This window comes from Marmota monax, unplaced genomic scaffold (genome assembly GCF_021218885.2).
Source record: "Marmota monax isolate L192 unplaced genomic scaffold, Marmota_monax_Labrador192_F-V1.1 WCK01_AAM20220418_F8-fsc00030, whole genome shotgun sequence".
Taxonomy (NCBI): Eukaryota; Metazoa; Chordata; class Mammalia; order Rodentia; family Sciuridae; genus Marmota; species Marmota monax.
Window position 1 is genome coordinate 6,069,347 of NW_026691988.1, and position 14,558 is coordinate 6,083,904.

Here is a 14,558-nt window from a genome sequence, read left to right on the forward strand (position 1 = left end):
AAAATAGTAACGAAAGCACTTGGCCCACAGTCATTTATCAAAAATTTGTTTAATCTGAATCCATGTGCTAAAATCTTCATAATATAAAAGTAAAACTTTGAAACAATCTGTCTTGCTGATTGCAAAGGAAATAAAATGATACCTTGTTTCCAACCTAACAATTGTGCCTTTTCATAAATTCTTGAATTCCTTTGTTTTCGAAATTGGCAGCACCTACATGATTGGACTTGCATCATAAAAGTTTCTTCATGTGATTTTTGCCTTGTGGTTTCTACATTTTCAGTTTCTTAGTGGAAATTTTAAAAAATCAACATTTTATTAGTGTAGGGCTGCTTTCTCATTGGACAAATTGATCTAAATTGCAGCTCTCTCCCATTCTTAAAAAGTCTTGCACCTCTGAAGCTGAGATATCATCTCAAGCAAGTTTCTAAAAGAGCTTAGCGCATAGCTCTCAACTCCAACTTCCATAAAGTGTGGAAACATTTTGTATATAATGATATAGACGTTGCTAACAGCTCCAAACTGCCAGGCAGACCTGAGTCATGCGTTGTTTGAAAAATAATTACTTCCAAGGGAATCACAACTGAACAGTTCAAAGTTAAATTAAACTAGATTTACTTAAGGAAAAAAAAAATATTCCTGTAAGTCAAACAAAGGACTGCATTTTCCTCCCTGATACTTAGGCAGAGTCATTGAAAAATGAGTCATTGTTCAAAAACAATAGAAACTGCTAAACTTAGATTAAGGTGATCAATTATTTTAGTCTTATTATACTTACTTAAATTGTATAGAATAATTAGTATATTGCTGATGCATAGCCATTTAGCAATACATAAATGATTGTGCTATAAGTGGAAAAAGAAAATAGTGCCAATAAGAAAACAGAAATTACCCATATAAATCTATGATTTATTATGAAGGTTATTTGACTTCATTTCAACTGGGAAGTATTTTGAGAAGTTTCCATTTCTATGATTTTAACTGAAATTAGGTTCTTTTGTTGAGGAAAGATAGGATGAGAAATTGTCCTGTGTGGTATGGTCAAATAGTCCCTTGGGAAGGAGTCATCCAACTTCTTCTTTCTCACCATCATTCCAGAGCATCGTTTAAATTATTCAATAATGCACTCTTCTGGCAGAGATTGTTTATGAGGGGAAAAAAATGAACTAGAAAGCTTCAACTTGGCTTAACTTAAATGTCACATAAAACCAGTTCTTGCTCATACACTCTGAGTAAATAGCTGCGGGGACTCTTAGCAGCCAGAGCTAGCTGCATACTAGTGGAGGGTCCCTTTGGTGCTCTCAGAACTTTCTTTTAACTTTGAGGCTAAATAGTACTTGGGTTCTTTCTATTGAGAAAATGCTACCTATAAAATTATGGCTCGAAGACTAGCTATTCTTGAATGAAAAAAATCCCACATATCTACAGCAAGTGAAAGCTATATTTTAAAATTGGCCGATTTCATCTTTTATATATACACATTACATTTGTTTCCTCAGGCTGTCCCACAGTGTATTCACTCTATTATGAGCTTTGTTTCTATCAGCTGGTGTCAGATAGAACACCAAAAATTACCTCTTTGAGAATGCATAGGGATTCTACTAGTGGGCCCACCTCAGGGTCCTAGCAGCTACTCCATTCCTGGGACCTCTGCTGCCTATACTACTGCTGCCCACCTCGTAGAGAGCAAGTGGTGTTGAAAATATTCAGCCACTTAGACAGAGGTTTCTAGCCATCAGAATGGACACTGGCTGCAAGAACCAGTTCAGGCATGCTGGCGTGTGCCGGCTAAAGCTCAGCCTGTGCAGGTGGGCCCCAGGGCTTGGCTGGCTGTTCCTGGGCTGGCCATATCCATGTTTGTCAGGCCCTGCCAAGGCCTGTTTGCCTCCTGCTGCTGTCGTTAGGAGGGGTCTGTGGCAAGAGACAACCTCTCTGCCTCTCTGGGTGACGTGTCCTTAGAGAGCAACAAGAGCATTGCTCCTGCTGCGTGTGCCAAAAACCACCGGGAGTTTGCGGTGAAACAAATCCCACCATGTTTGTTTAGAGCCTTCTCCCTTTCTAGGAGGCCCCAGGGGGGTCATTTGCTCAAGGCTCCTCGTCATGCAAAGTCTCAAATTTAGACTTTTGATGTGATTTCCAAGTTTAAATATACAGTCTTAGAGAGGTGCTGACTGGACTAAAGAGGGAGATGTTTATCTTTAAATCTGATCTCATTACCAGACACAAGAAGCTCTAGTTCTTCATAACTTGACATGTCTATAAATCCTGTCATTTTCTTGGGAATATCATGATACACACAACAATTTGTTGCTATTATTATCAGTCTCCCATTTGTTCATTGCACATTTTTAAAGAATTAACAATTTTTTCACAGGTTTTGGCACTTGCGTTTTTAATATATAGAAAGCCTGGGAAAATGGGGATGACCTAACTTCTCACAAACTCTGAGAGGCCCTGGCTCCAGGCTGGCTCTGCCCAAGTTAACTGACCTGTTGTTAGAATCCTGCTTCCCACAACCAAAGCTCTATTGTCAGGCAAGCTGGTTGGACTGACTTTCTCTTCCCTGGGGATGAGTTTGTTCCCAGAAGTCTCCTCCATCTCTCTGACAAGAAGACTTCCTCTGGGCTGGACTGAATTTAGGAGGCCCAGTTTAAGCTAAACCTAAGATAACATCCCTCCGTAGGAGCCAATCTACGATGATATCTAACATACTGATCATCCCTCAGCTTCCAACAGGAATTCACAGGGTGTTTGAGAACAACTGCTGAAGAGTTTCCTTCTGTTATTTTTTAAGTTCCTGACTGAGGCATCTTCTGAGAGAAAAAGAGCAGTTTTCAGGTGGGTCCAGGAGCCCAGTTTGGGTATTCTAGGTTCCAGGGTATTCTCTGAAGTGCTAAGGACTTGCACTCATACAACAAATATTGCTCTTGGTTTTTGACTTTGGGGACAAATAGAAGAGGAAAAGGCACTGTTAATAAGGGCAAAAGGAGATTAAGGGAACTCTCTCTTCCTAGGAGACATCAAAGCTCCTGGGCCAGGGGTCACCAGGTCAGTTCCACATCAACCTCTGCGTGAACTTGGGTCAATGGCCCATCATTTGGCCCCATGTTCCTTGGATGTGAGATTCTCTGGTGTGTAGTTTCTCACTTTCTCTGCATCTGTTGTCCACTCTGGGTACCAGGATTTCAAATTGAACTTGGCACTGTCCTAGAAGATCAATTAGAATAGGTCCATGAACACTGAAAATTGTGCTAACAATGTACCACTTTGAGTCAGAGCTTCTTGAAAATGAATTAAGTTCATTAACTTCTAGTCGTTGGAACAAAGCATTCTTTCCAATTAAGAGAGTTGGCCACGGAAGACCTGCCAAAATGTTTCATTATGTGTAATCGTATTAAGGCAGACTTGATTGTGGAGCTTAGGATTTTCATTTTGTTTTGTTTTTCAGTATCTCACATGATTTAATCACCTCGTCCTCGGTTATATAATTCATCCCTCTTTGTGACTGATTTTTTCCATCTAGGAATATAGAAAAGTTGCTATCTTCAAATACAGAAATATGACGATAATTACTGAGCATATTTTATTTTTTATTGGTGTATTATAGTTGTATATAGTGATGGGATTCATTGTTACATATTTGTACATGCACACAATAGAACAATATAATTTGGCCAATATCATCATTCCCCAGTGTTACCTCTTTCCCTCCTCTCCTCCTTTTCTCTGTTCCCAAAAGGACTGAGCAACAGTCTCTATTTGACTCATCTCCCTTTGGTTTTCATGAACTGAGCATTTTTTAAATCCTCTGAATTCCCTGGATGAAAGAAATTATGGAAAATTAACCTGCAAAGAAGCTAAGACGAGTATTTGACAAATATTATTTCATCCAACCTCAACATCTTCATAAAAGACCAATATTAAGGAATGGAGATGCTAAATGACTTGTCAAAATCGTACAGCAAGAATGCACATTCATTCATTAACACATAGATGTGTATAATTTCTTATGAGTGCCAAGAGATGTTTAAGACAAGTTAGGAAAATTTACAAAAGTAATAATAAAAGATTCTGTATCCATCTCAATCTAAACTACATATAACATAGATCAAATCTGTATTCATCTGAGACTTTAGGGAAACATTTTGGCTTCTCTTCTAGATAACCGAGGTTCATTTAAAATTAAACTTGAACACTAATTTACAGCATTCATTTATCACTTGTCTACAGTTGCACTTGAGGTTAAATTATGAGCATGGAGTCAATTTTTACAAGCATAAATACCCATCGCCTTTCTGGGGGATAATTTCAAACTTGTACAACATCAGCTGTTAAGGTCTACCATGCTTTCAAAATCATATCAAAATTAGGTAATCAATTTTTCATGGAAACTATAAAAGCCCCTCCTGGACAGAATTTCTTTTCATTTTTGTGATCTTAACACTGACCCCACTTGGCTGTCACCATCACCTGGGCTTCCTCTGCTGTCTACACTGAAGCTCAGTTTCTCAGGGATTTAGAGAAAAGAACTGTTAACTCTTTCTCTTTACCCCCATCATCCTAGCACAGATTTTTTCTTGCCTGCTCTTAGGAACTTTGAATCAGCTAGCAAAGCCTTAGGGAAGGGACAGCTTTGTTTTAGAGAGGGTGAGGCCATTTTGAAAAATGGCCCCAGCTCTCCCTGCTAGCTTGAGTAAAAGTGGGAAAGCAAGGGGAAGCTGAGCATGGAACAAGACAAGGAAGAATGACAGTTTCTTCATTCCTGAGGAGGCGCCACTTCACCTTGGTGGGAGGGTATGTGGACTCTATAACAAAGCCAGGCAAACCCATAACATCAAAAGCGAATGTAGGCTTATTCCAGGGTGACAGGCCTTGTATCATTTAGCATTTTAGGTTACTGATGACATTTCCATAGGTAACTGGGACTATTACACATGGATAGAAAGAGCAGGGCTGAAGAGAGCAGTAGGAAGGAAAGAATTACTTGTCAATGATTTTATTTTATAGTACAATCAGTCTCTATTCCTTTGCAAACTAAATGAATAGGAAGAGGTGGTCAGAAGTGTGCAGTGTATTTGTGGAAATCCTCAAGGTGGAACTAAAGAAAAGCATTTGGGTTAGCAAAGACCATTGAAGTGAATTAAAACTTTTCGAAATTTCACCTCCCTAAGGAAAAAGTATTCCACAAACTTCAGTTTGAAAGACTAGTTTTAAAGAAAGAAGGATCACGCTAAGTAGGGGGTTCAGGCTCGGGTTAATAAGTTCAGAACAAATATGCAAGGAATTTTAAAAGAAAGTTGTGTTCATTGATTACATAACTAATAATTTTTATGAACCCCACTTTAAAAAATTGATTTCTTAAAAGGGTGCTTATAATGCTCTCTTGTTTATGTATTGTCCTTTTGCAACAATAAATGAAAAAAATGTATGTGTGTTTACAAGCGAAGTTGTTGACCAAACTTTTCAAAATGAAAAAGATTTATACATTGTGTTGTGTAAACACAGTTGATGGAACCCATCATACCAGCAGTGGGTATGTAGCTCATTTTTTTTTTTTTTTTAATTTTTACCAAAAAAAAAAAAAAAGTCCTAACCAGACTTCCATCCTCGCTTTACAGCTCTAGGTCATTCCGCGTCCCACCAGATACTCTCCCCGTCGTCCACGCATCCAGCGCGCTCACGCACGCGCACACACCGCACACATACACACGCGCGCGCACCTACACGCACACAAACGGACAGCTCGCCCCGCTGGTCTGTCACGCGAGCCCAGCCTTCTCACTTTACCTCCCGAACAGGCAGGATGCCGGCCGCCGCTGGCTCCGTAGCTGCCATCGGTCTCCGCCTCTCTCCCCTTCTGGTTCAGCAGATTGGGGCCCTCTGTGTTTTCAACAGGTACCATGGTCACGTAGAGTTACAGCCTCTCCCTCGCCAGCAGACTACCCCGACCTCCCCCGCGGACAGGAGTGGTCACTTGTCCCATGGTAGCATGCTAAAGAAGAGTGAGGGGAAAAAAAAAAAAAAACTTCGGGCAAAGCCAATGTGATTTGTGACCAACTTTGTTTCTATTTCCGAAGGCTTTGCCCTTTTCGGTGACACAGGCTGTTGCTATTCCAAGCAGCCTATCACAGCCAGGGGGAGGGCCCCGTCTCCAGGGTTGTTTTTGCCTTTAGATGCGGACTTGGAAGCAAGAGGTTAAAAGACTCTGGGACTGGACTCAGACACAGTGTTTGGCCATTAGCTAGGGCTAGCTCTTGTATGCCTGCACCTTTGAAAAGAGCCAGAGAAAAGAAACAGATTTAAATGCAAGCTGAGAGTGGGGACAGAATAACTCAGATTTTATCAGTTAATCTTGCAGAAGAGGAACAGTTTATGCAAAGACACACCAGAAGGAAAAGTGTGTCAAGTTTTCAGCAAGTCTGTTGTTACAGGAATCATAACACTTACCAACTTAAACAAAGCATAAAACGTCTTTAATATTTCAGCCTAAATTGGGTCTAGGTAAATGCCTTATTTACCTCTCTCCAAGGCCTGTCCAACAAATCAAGGCTTGCTACCAATTCAGAATACATATATTCTTTAGACTTATTATATCCTGAGATTATAACAAAGTAGCTTTTTAACGTGTAACTGTCTTTAAGAGAGGCACTAATCCTGAATCTTCTGTCAGGTTGTTTGATTGCTTGGGTAGGAGGATACTCCTAGTTGGGGAAGGCTGGCTGGTGGAAAAAATCCACTGTGTGGGTGTGATGGTCATATAATCTGAAACAAATCAGAGTGTGTGAAGGGAGGTTTATTTTTCTTATTCATGCAAATATATATAGTCTTTCAGAGCTGTGATTTTTTTTTACCTTTGGTATACATTTAGCAAATCATATTTATTGAAAATTTTATAGAGGAACCTAGGATTATTTTTAGAAAATCATTCTGAATGAAAACTAAAATATACCTAATACATATGTGCCAGAAATAATGCTAAGTTCATTCAAATGATTCTTCTGAAAAAAATAAAAACTTATGAGGCATGTGCTACTATTACTGAAGAGAAAACGGAGGCTAAGTAACTTGCCTCTTCTTGACCTTAAGAAGATGCCCTGAAGTGTGATCAATAGTCCTAGTCACTCCTCTGCACAGGGAACCAATCCATGCTTGTGTAGGCAAAAGATGACTGTCTTTGCTTCCTTTCCACGTTTTTACTAGATCACCACCAAGCTCTTCATTAACACCATTTTAAAAAATTCTTTTTCATCACTAGATATTTCTGTACTTTTCTTATCCTTTAGGGAATCAGACACATCTGCTGATAATGCAGAAAAACTGAAGTCCTTCTAGTGTGGCCCAGGCCTGTTCTGATTAACAGGGTAGAAGTACAAATCCCACACATCAGCTTGTCCCCACTTAACAACAACATCAACAACAACAATGCTTAGACAAGTGCTCTAATTTGTTCCCAGGATGTGTGATGATGGTAGGAGCAGGAGTTTTTAGTCTGTGAGACACACGTACTTTTTATCAGTTCTCCATCTTCTCTTGAGTTCTATCTTCTCTCTGCTTGGAACCAGTGAACTTAGTATTGGTATGGGGAGACAATGTTCTTGCTGTGGGTGAGTCATATAATTGCTTTGTTTCATGACCCTCAGGACCCGTGTCTTTAGCAATTTGTTGGCAAGGTGGAAGTGTTGGACTGTTTGCTATAACAATTGAGTAGGCACAAGATAAACCTGATTCCAGATTACCAAATCATGCTTAGGGGGAATTCAACAATTCTCCTTTTGCTTTCTGTAGCTGAACTATACAGGTTCTCCATGGGTATAAATCAATCAGAAGTTAAGAGAAATAACGAAATGTGACTGACCATATTGTCCATAGGTACACCTAATTCTCTTCCTTTTCTATTATTGTTGGCCCGACAAGGGCCACTGGCTATCTCAAGCATATTTCATTCTCTTAACTCAGAGAAAAGTTTAGAGGGGGGACATTTCTTTCATCCAAACAAAAGAGGGACATTTTCTCTAAATCCCTTCAAGACCCTATACTCCTTCCCAGAAATTTTCATACTTCTAACTTATTATGGTTACATACAGCGATTTGATTGCATCTATATTCCTTGCTAGATCAAAAACTCCAAGAACGATGGACCAGGCCCATGTGGTTTACTGTAGCATCCCAAGTGCCTTGTACAGAAAAAAAAGTATTGGTAAATATTCCTGGCTCTGTTAGGATTCATATAAGAATACTCCAAAGCTTAGTCCCATGGCATGCTGGGTACTTTGAACAGAAAGTTCAAAAGGAAAGGCATCAGAAGCAATGTTTCTTTGACCTTCTTCTGCCCTCCTACCTCCCACCCCCCTCATCCTCCCATAAAGCAAGTGATAGAAATCAGAATTCCTGTTCCTCAAGGTGGTGATAGAAACTAGAATTGCTTTTTTCCAAAGCAAGCTGTAAATTCTAAAAAGGTTACACTCTGTCCCTTCTTCCTTGAAGAGGGTCCTGCCCCACAATCAGTAGGGAGGAATACTATATGGAGAGGCCAAGAAGAATCTGGACAGTCTATGCTGTGATTCCCCACTCATTTTATTATGATGAGATCATATTCTTTTGTCCATTCATATTTTATAGGCATGTCCATTCTTCACCAAACCTAAACATAAAAATGGACAATTTTACCTGGGTCTTTGGGTCTTATTTCTGAAGTCTTATATGTCACGCAAAAGTTTGATTAAATTTATTATGCTTTTCTCTTGTTAATCTGACTTTTGTTATAGTCATGCCAGCCATGACCCTTATGATAGGGAAGGAGAAATATCTCACATTTCTACCCCTTCAGCTGACAGACTGATCCAGTAGTGAACTTTATCATTACTAGAAAGTGAGCTCCAAGAGGACAGACACCTCTGTGTGTGTGTGTGTGTGTGTGTATTCATCTGTTTCTGTATCCCCAGTTTCTAGGACAATATCAGGGTTTTTTTAAATAAATGATTGCTCACAAAAGGAACTTTTAATGAACAAATAACTCTTTAGATTTTTAGTATCAAAACTCATGTGATGATTGCTAATGATACTTCGTCTGTCCTCTCTCCTTTCTGTCCACCTCTTTAAAGCACAAATCATCACCAGAAGTCACTGCAGTTGGAGCTACTACCATCATTAAAAGCTATTTCTCCACTCAAGGAACATATAATCAGCCATCAGCAGACAGCTCATTGCTCATAACCCCCAAAATTTAGCTACATACCATTTTAGCCACTGCTCATAGGCAATGCTATCGAATCCCAAAACACTCATCATGACTTAAAATTAACAAAGCAGTGAACTAAGTGCTTTGCTTTATGAAGTAAATACTATTACCTCCTTTTGCAGAAATCAGAACTAAGAAGCTTATGAAACAGATCCAAGATCAAAAGACATTTTCTAATGTTTTATTATGAAAATTTTTAGTCACAGAGAAAAACCTAGCTGCTATAACATTTTACTGTGCTTGCCCATCTACCCACCTACTGACTATTCCATTTATCCATTGATCTATATTAGTTTTTATGTATTTTAAAGCAAACTGGAATACTTAGCATTAACTAGAGATCAATATTTGTTTAGATTTATGTGCTTTGGAGGGGGCAAGTATTACCTAAAATGCAGAGCACAAATCCTCAGTTTACCATTAGATGTGTTCAGAAAGCACACATACATGTACCATCCAAACCCCTCTTACATGACAGAACTTGACTGTTATCCCAGAAAGTTCTTCATGTCTCCTGTGTCAATTTTACCAACCTCTAGAAGTGACCAAATGTTCTAATTGTTTTCTACGTAAATTGCCTTTCCCTGTTTTAAATCTTCGTGCAATAGAACTGTTGAGTAATTACTCTTGGGTAAAACTTCTTTCACGGAGCATGATTTCAGATTCATCATGTTTTTGTGTATACTGGTACCTCATTCTGTCTATTGCTAAATGATATTCCATAGGTGAATATACCAAAGTTAAGCCCTTCTCCTACTGATGGGTGCCTGGACTGTTCTACCTCAGCTATTATAAATAAAGCTGCTTATGAGCATTCTTGTACAAATCTTTTTGATGAACATAATATTTCAAAGCACAGCAGTCCAAGTCTGTTTGGTTCCAACCCTACGTGCTTTTCACTACACCCTGCTGCTTCTCTGCAGTGCACTATATTTGTGTGGAATGCATCTCCTGAGGTTTTATTCCAGAAGTGACGGGTTCACAGTGCAAACACAAATGGGTAAATCTGATATTTAGGTAAATAAACAAAATAGTCAGATACAAATTCAATTCTGTGTTAGCTGTATTCCAATAAAATACCAGAGTATGATTGAAGAATATGTATTATTTCATCTATCTATGCTATTTAAATTACTCTCTAAAGGTTTTTAATGTGACATTTTTTCCTATATTTCAAATGGTGCCAATCATAATATAATGATTAAAGTTCCTAAAATTCTAAAATAAACTAAAACTTGTTGGCACTGCCTGTAATCCCAGATATGTAGGAGGCTGAGGCAAGGGGACCATGAGGCCAGCCCAGGCAATTTAGCAAGGCCCTGTCTCAAAGATGAGAAATTATATCCCATCTATGTATGATATATCAAAGTGCATAAATGCATTCTACTGTCATGTATAACTAATTAAAACAAATTTTTAAAATTTAAAAAAATAAAAAGAGTCAGTGATATAACTCAGTGATAGAGGAACCCAGGTTCAATCCCCAGTACCAAAACAAACAAATAAATAAATAAATCACAGTTAAATTCTTTTTATGCCTATTGGATATAATATTATATGTCATTAAGTGAGAGATTTGTAGAAATGTGATAAAGTGTTATTTCTATTATTTTAAGTAGAAAAGCTATTGGAAAATTAAATACTTAATGCTATCACAACATTTTAAAATATACATGTATATTGTTCGGGTCTGGAAGGGCATTTGAAAAAATTGAAAATAATTGATACATTGGGGTGGCAAATCATATGTAAAAAATACTCAGTTATAAAATGTTTGCTTTGCTTGCTGAGGGTATAGCTCAATGATAGAGCACTGCCTAGTATGTGCAAGGCCCTGGGTTCAGATTTCCAACACCATATACATACCAAAAAAGTTTCTTAATATCATTATAATAGTGTATGTATAATAACATAAACCTAAATAAAAGCTTTCCATATTTAGGGCTGTCAAGTAAGTGGGTCATTTGCATCTTCAGATGGCACTGTTATTTATAAAACATTTTTTCTAAAATATCTTAAAGAAGGGGCAGCTTTTCCTTATTTGCACAAAGATGCATTTGGGTGACTACCAGTGCTGTTCAAATATAATCTCTCTTGAAATCACATCAGAATCTTATATATTAATTTGGCCTGTGTCTGCTTTTATAGTATTTAGCTATATAAAATGAATATCCTTCTCCCTTTGACTAGCTATTTTTTTCAAATAAATAATTTCTAGTTTAAAAACTCTCCTCAGTGCTCTTTCCATGTGCTTGGGTGGAGGGCATCCACAAAAAGTCACTCACTGATTGACTCTTCCTTTGAGGTCAACCTTCCTTTTTATACCATGATGGAAAGGTTGTTAATTACCTATGATCATAGGCAGCCCTGGTTGGCTTGAGGGGGTCTGGTCCTCTTTCATTACAGGTGTCTTCTTATTTGCTAGTCAATGAGGAGGGCACTACATGGAAAATGACTATTTTCCAAAAATAAATGACTTGAAAAACTTGAGGAAATTTAAGGAGTAGAAAGTTCCTAAGGAGAAATATCATGTTCAGCTTCTTAAGACCAACTCATCAAATTTCATCACTTGCATACATATGAGAGATTTTAGTGGATTTTCATCTTCCCTCTAGGACACCCAGCTGAAGACCTTTCTGTTCTGTGATCGCCCTCTGTATGGAAGAATCTGTCTCCTAAGTAGATGATGGAAAGGCCTTTTCTCACACCTTCTGTAGGGGCAAAAGGTAAGTTACCTTTCCATACCCATCATGAGGGCCACAGTGGGCAGAACTATAATAAAATGCAGGTTAAGAAGAGAAAAGCAAATTTAATCAAAATTCTGCATGATGTGGATCCTTCAGAAATGAAGACCCTGTGCATATTCATGCTTAGTTTGGATGAAACGTGGACAACAGTGTAGAAATGTGATTGGACAAGAGTGTGATCTAATGGTAATGAAATGAGTGAACCCAGCAAGGCCTGTCTGTTCAGATTCCTCTTGGTCTCTCTGTGTAACATTCCTTCTTCCCTGATGTGGGCCAGGCCACCTCTGGAATGAGAATCTTCAAGGGAGATGGGAAAAGAGAGAGTATGACCTTTCTAGATTTATGGCTTGCTTTGGAGAAGAGCAGTTCTAGTTCCTATGATGTCCCTTGAAGAAGAATAATTCTGGTTTCTGAGATTTACTTCAGGGAAGAAAGAACAGGAGGAGATAGAAGTCCACAGACTTTACTTCTTAGGCCTTCATTTTAAAGTAATCAACATACCAAAGCTGTTTTCTGAGCCTATACACTTTATATTTAAGACGAGGCTTGCCAAGTAGGTCATATACCTTTAATTTCATATCCAAAGCTGCTGGCACAAAGTAGCAGTACCTACAGGCCCCATCTGGTAAGGATGGTGTCAGTTCATTAAGCCAAAAAGTTGTATTCAGAGTTACCAGAGGTGGCTGGACTAGCTCAGGACAGGACTGGAGTCACTCTTGTCAAATTTCCTCTGTATCATGTGACAGAGACATGGCAATGGAGTATTCAGCCACTGACTTAGAAACAGTGAAGTTGGAAAAATATTTCCTTTTGGTTTATTACTGAGGTTACAGACACTTTAGTATATAGGTAAGCTCTTGTAGCTCTTCTGGTATAAGAAGGACATCCAGGAATTCTTCCACAGTGCCAGTTGTATTGCACATATTTCACACTATTGTTCCTGTGGCCCAAAGATGAAAAGTCACAGGGCTAGAGGATGTCCCTTCATGTTATCCAGTCCTGTGGCTGTCTCCTAGGGCCACAGAGGAAGGACTTTTAAGGAGGCAGGCTGGGTTTTTTTACTCTTTCAATAGAAAGTAATGTCACACACACAAAAAAACATTGTTTTATGAAAAGAAAATAAAAATGTATACATACAATTACTGCATATGGTGGTGCACATGTGTAATCCCAGAAACTCAGGAGGCTGAGGCAGCCTCAGCAACTTAAGCAAGGCCCTAACCAATTTAGGGAGATCTTGTCTCAAAATAAAAAATAAAAAGGGCTTGGGATGTGGCTCAGTGGTTGTGTCCCTGGGTTCAATACCCAGTACCAGGAAAAAAATGAAAAGGGTATATAGCCCCAAAATAGAGGTAAAGAAGTATTACAGAGGTATATTAGACAATTCCAGATTATGCAATGTTTGTCATAATTGGCAGGTTTTTTTACATTTTTAATTTATCTAAATAATTTTTCACTTTCATACTTAATTTTGTATTATTATTCATAAGATAGGAACCCTCAATTTTATAAATTTTAGGCACTACAATACTTGGATCTGTCCCAATTTTACATTGAAAATACATTATAGAAGAATACATTATTGAAAATATAGTTCTTTCCAGATGACCATGCTAACTAAAAAACCTCACTTGTTCCCATGCATACTTCCACTGCCTAAATTCAGGCCACCTCCAGACCTTCCCCACAGATAGCTCCAATAGCCTCTGGGGGCTCCTTGCCTACAGTCTTGCTCCCAGAAGCTCATCTTCCATATTACAACCAAGATGTTTTTTCTCCCCTGAATTCTAGATTGTTAAGTGGTTTCCAGTTGTTTTGAACCTTTCTTAAGCTTCCAGTTGTTCTTAGAATTGGCCAAAATACCTGAATGAGGCTTAAAATGGCCTTCACAATCTGGTATGAGCTGGCCCCTACAGACTCACTTCTTGCCACTTCTGATTTGAGCTCTGAGATCTGGTCTCATCCTGGACTATATGGTGGATCAGCCAATCACTGCCTCCTTGACCTGGTTCCCTTCTGGATGCCTTTGTCTCACTTCTTACTGTGGTTCTCTTCCACCTCTCACAATGCAACTAAATAAACCAGGAGTAGATGGCTCATGTTCAGGGTACCTACAGGGTAGTTCAGGACACTTTCCCTCTCTTTTATTTTTATTTTGAAACATGGTCTTACTAAGTTTCTGAGGCTGACCTTGAACCTGCAATCTTCCTGCCTCAGCCTCCCAAGTTTTTGGAATTATAGGCATGTGCCATCTTACCTGGCTAGGGTCTCCTCTTTCAGATCCTTTCTCTCTGGATTAAGTTAGAAAAAAAGATTCTATCAGTCAGAGCTCAGTGCAGGAACTTTAAGCAGGAAGGAATTTAACACAGGTCATTTGGTGCTTCTAATATCATTGGAAGGCTTGAAAGATCAGGTTCCAACCATGCAGAAATGACTCATCAGAATAATACCAAGCTGAATCACCAGCTGAGCTTCTACAACTAAGCCGCCTAATGGAGCAATGTTTTGCTTTAATCCAGGCACTGAATTATTTCTGCCCCCAGAACTGCATTCTCCAGGGAGGTTTAGATGCT

General features: G+C 38.8%; 1 protein-coding gene across 4 annotated transcripts in view; it reads right to left on the bottom strand.

Annotated features, from left to right (window-relative positions):
• The window catches only part of Slc2a12 (solute carrier family 2 member 12), a 53,916-nt gene extending 47,845 nt beyond the window's left edge, over positions 1-6,071 (bottom strand). For 3 of the 4 annotated variants that reach the window (XM_046449808.2, XM_046449787.2, XM_046449798.2), the window contains exon 1: positions 5,788-6,071. In XM_046449808.2, the coding sequence (XP_046305764.1) occupies positions 5,788-5,902 (115 nt within the window). In that variant the 5' untranslated portion in view covers positions 5,903-6,071. Of the gene's footprint in view, positions 1-5,782 lie in introns of all 4 variants that reach the window. The other variant, XM_046449826.2, reaches the window with a different exon arrangement.
• Positions 6,072-14,558: the final 8,487 nt, after the last annotated feature.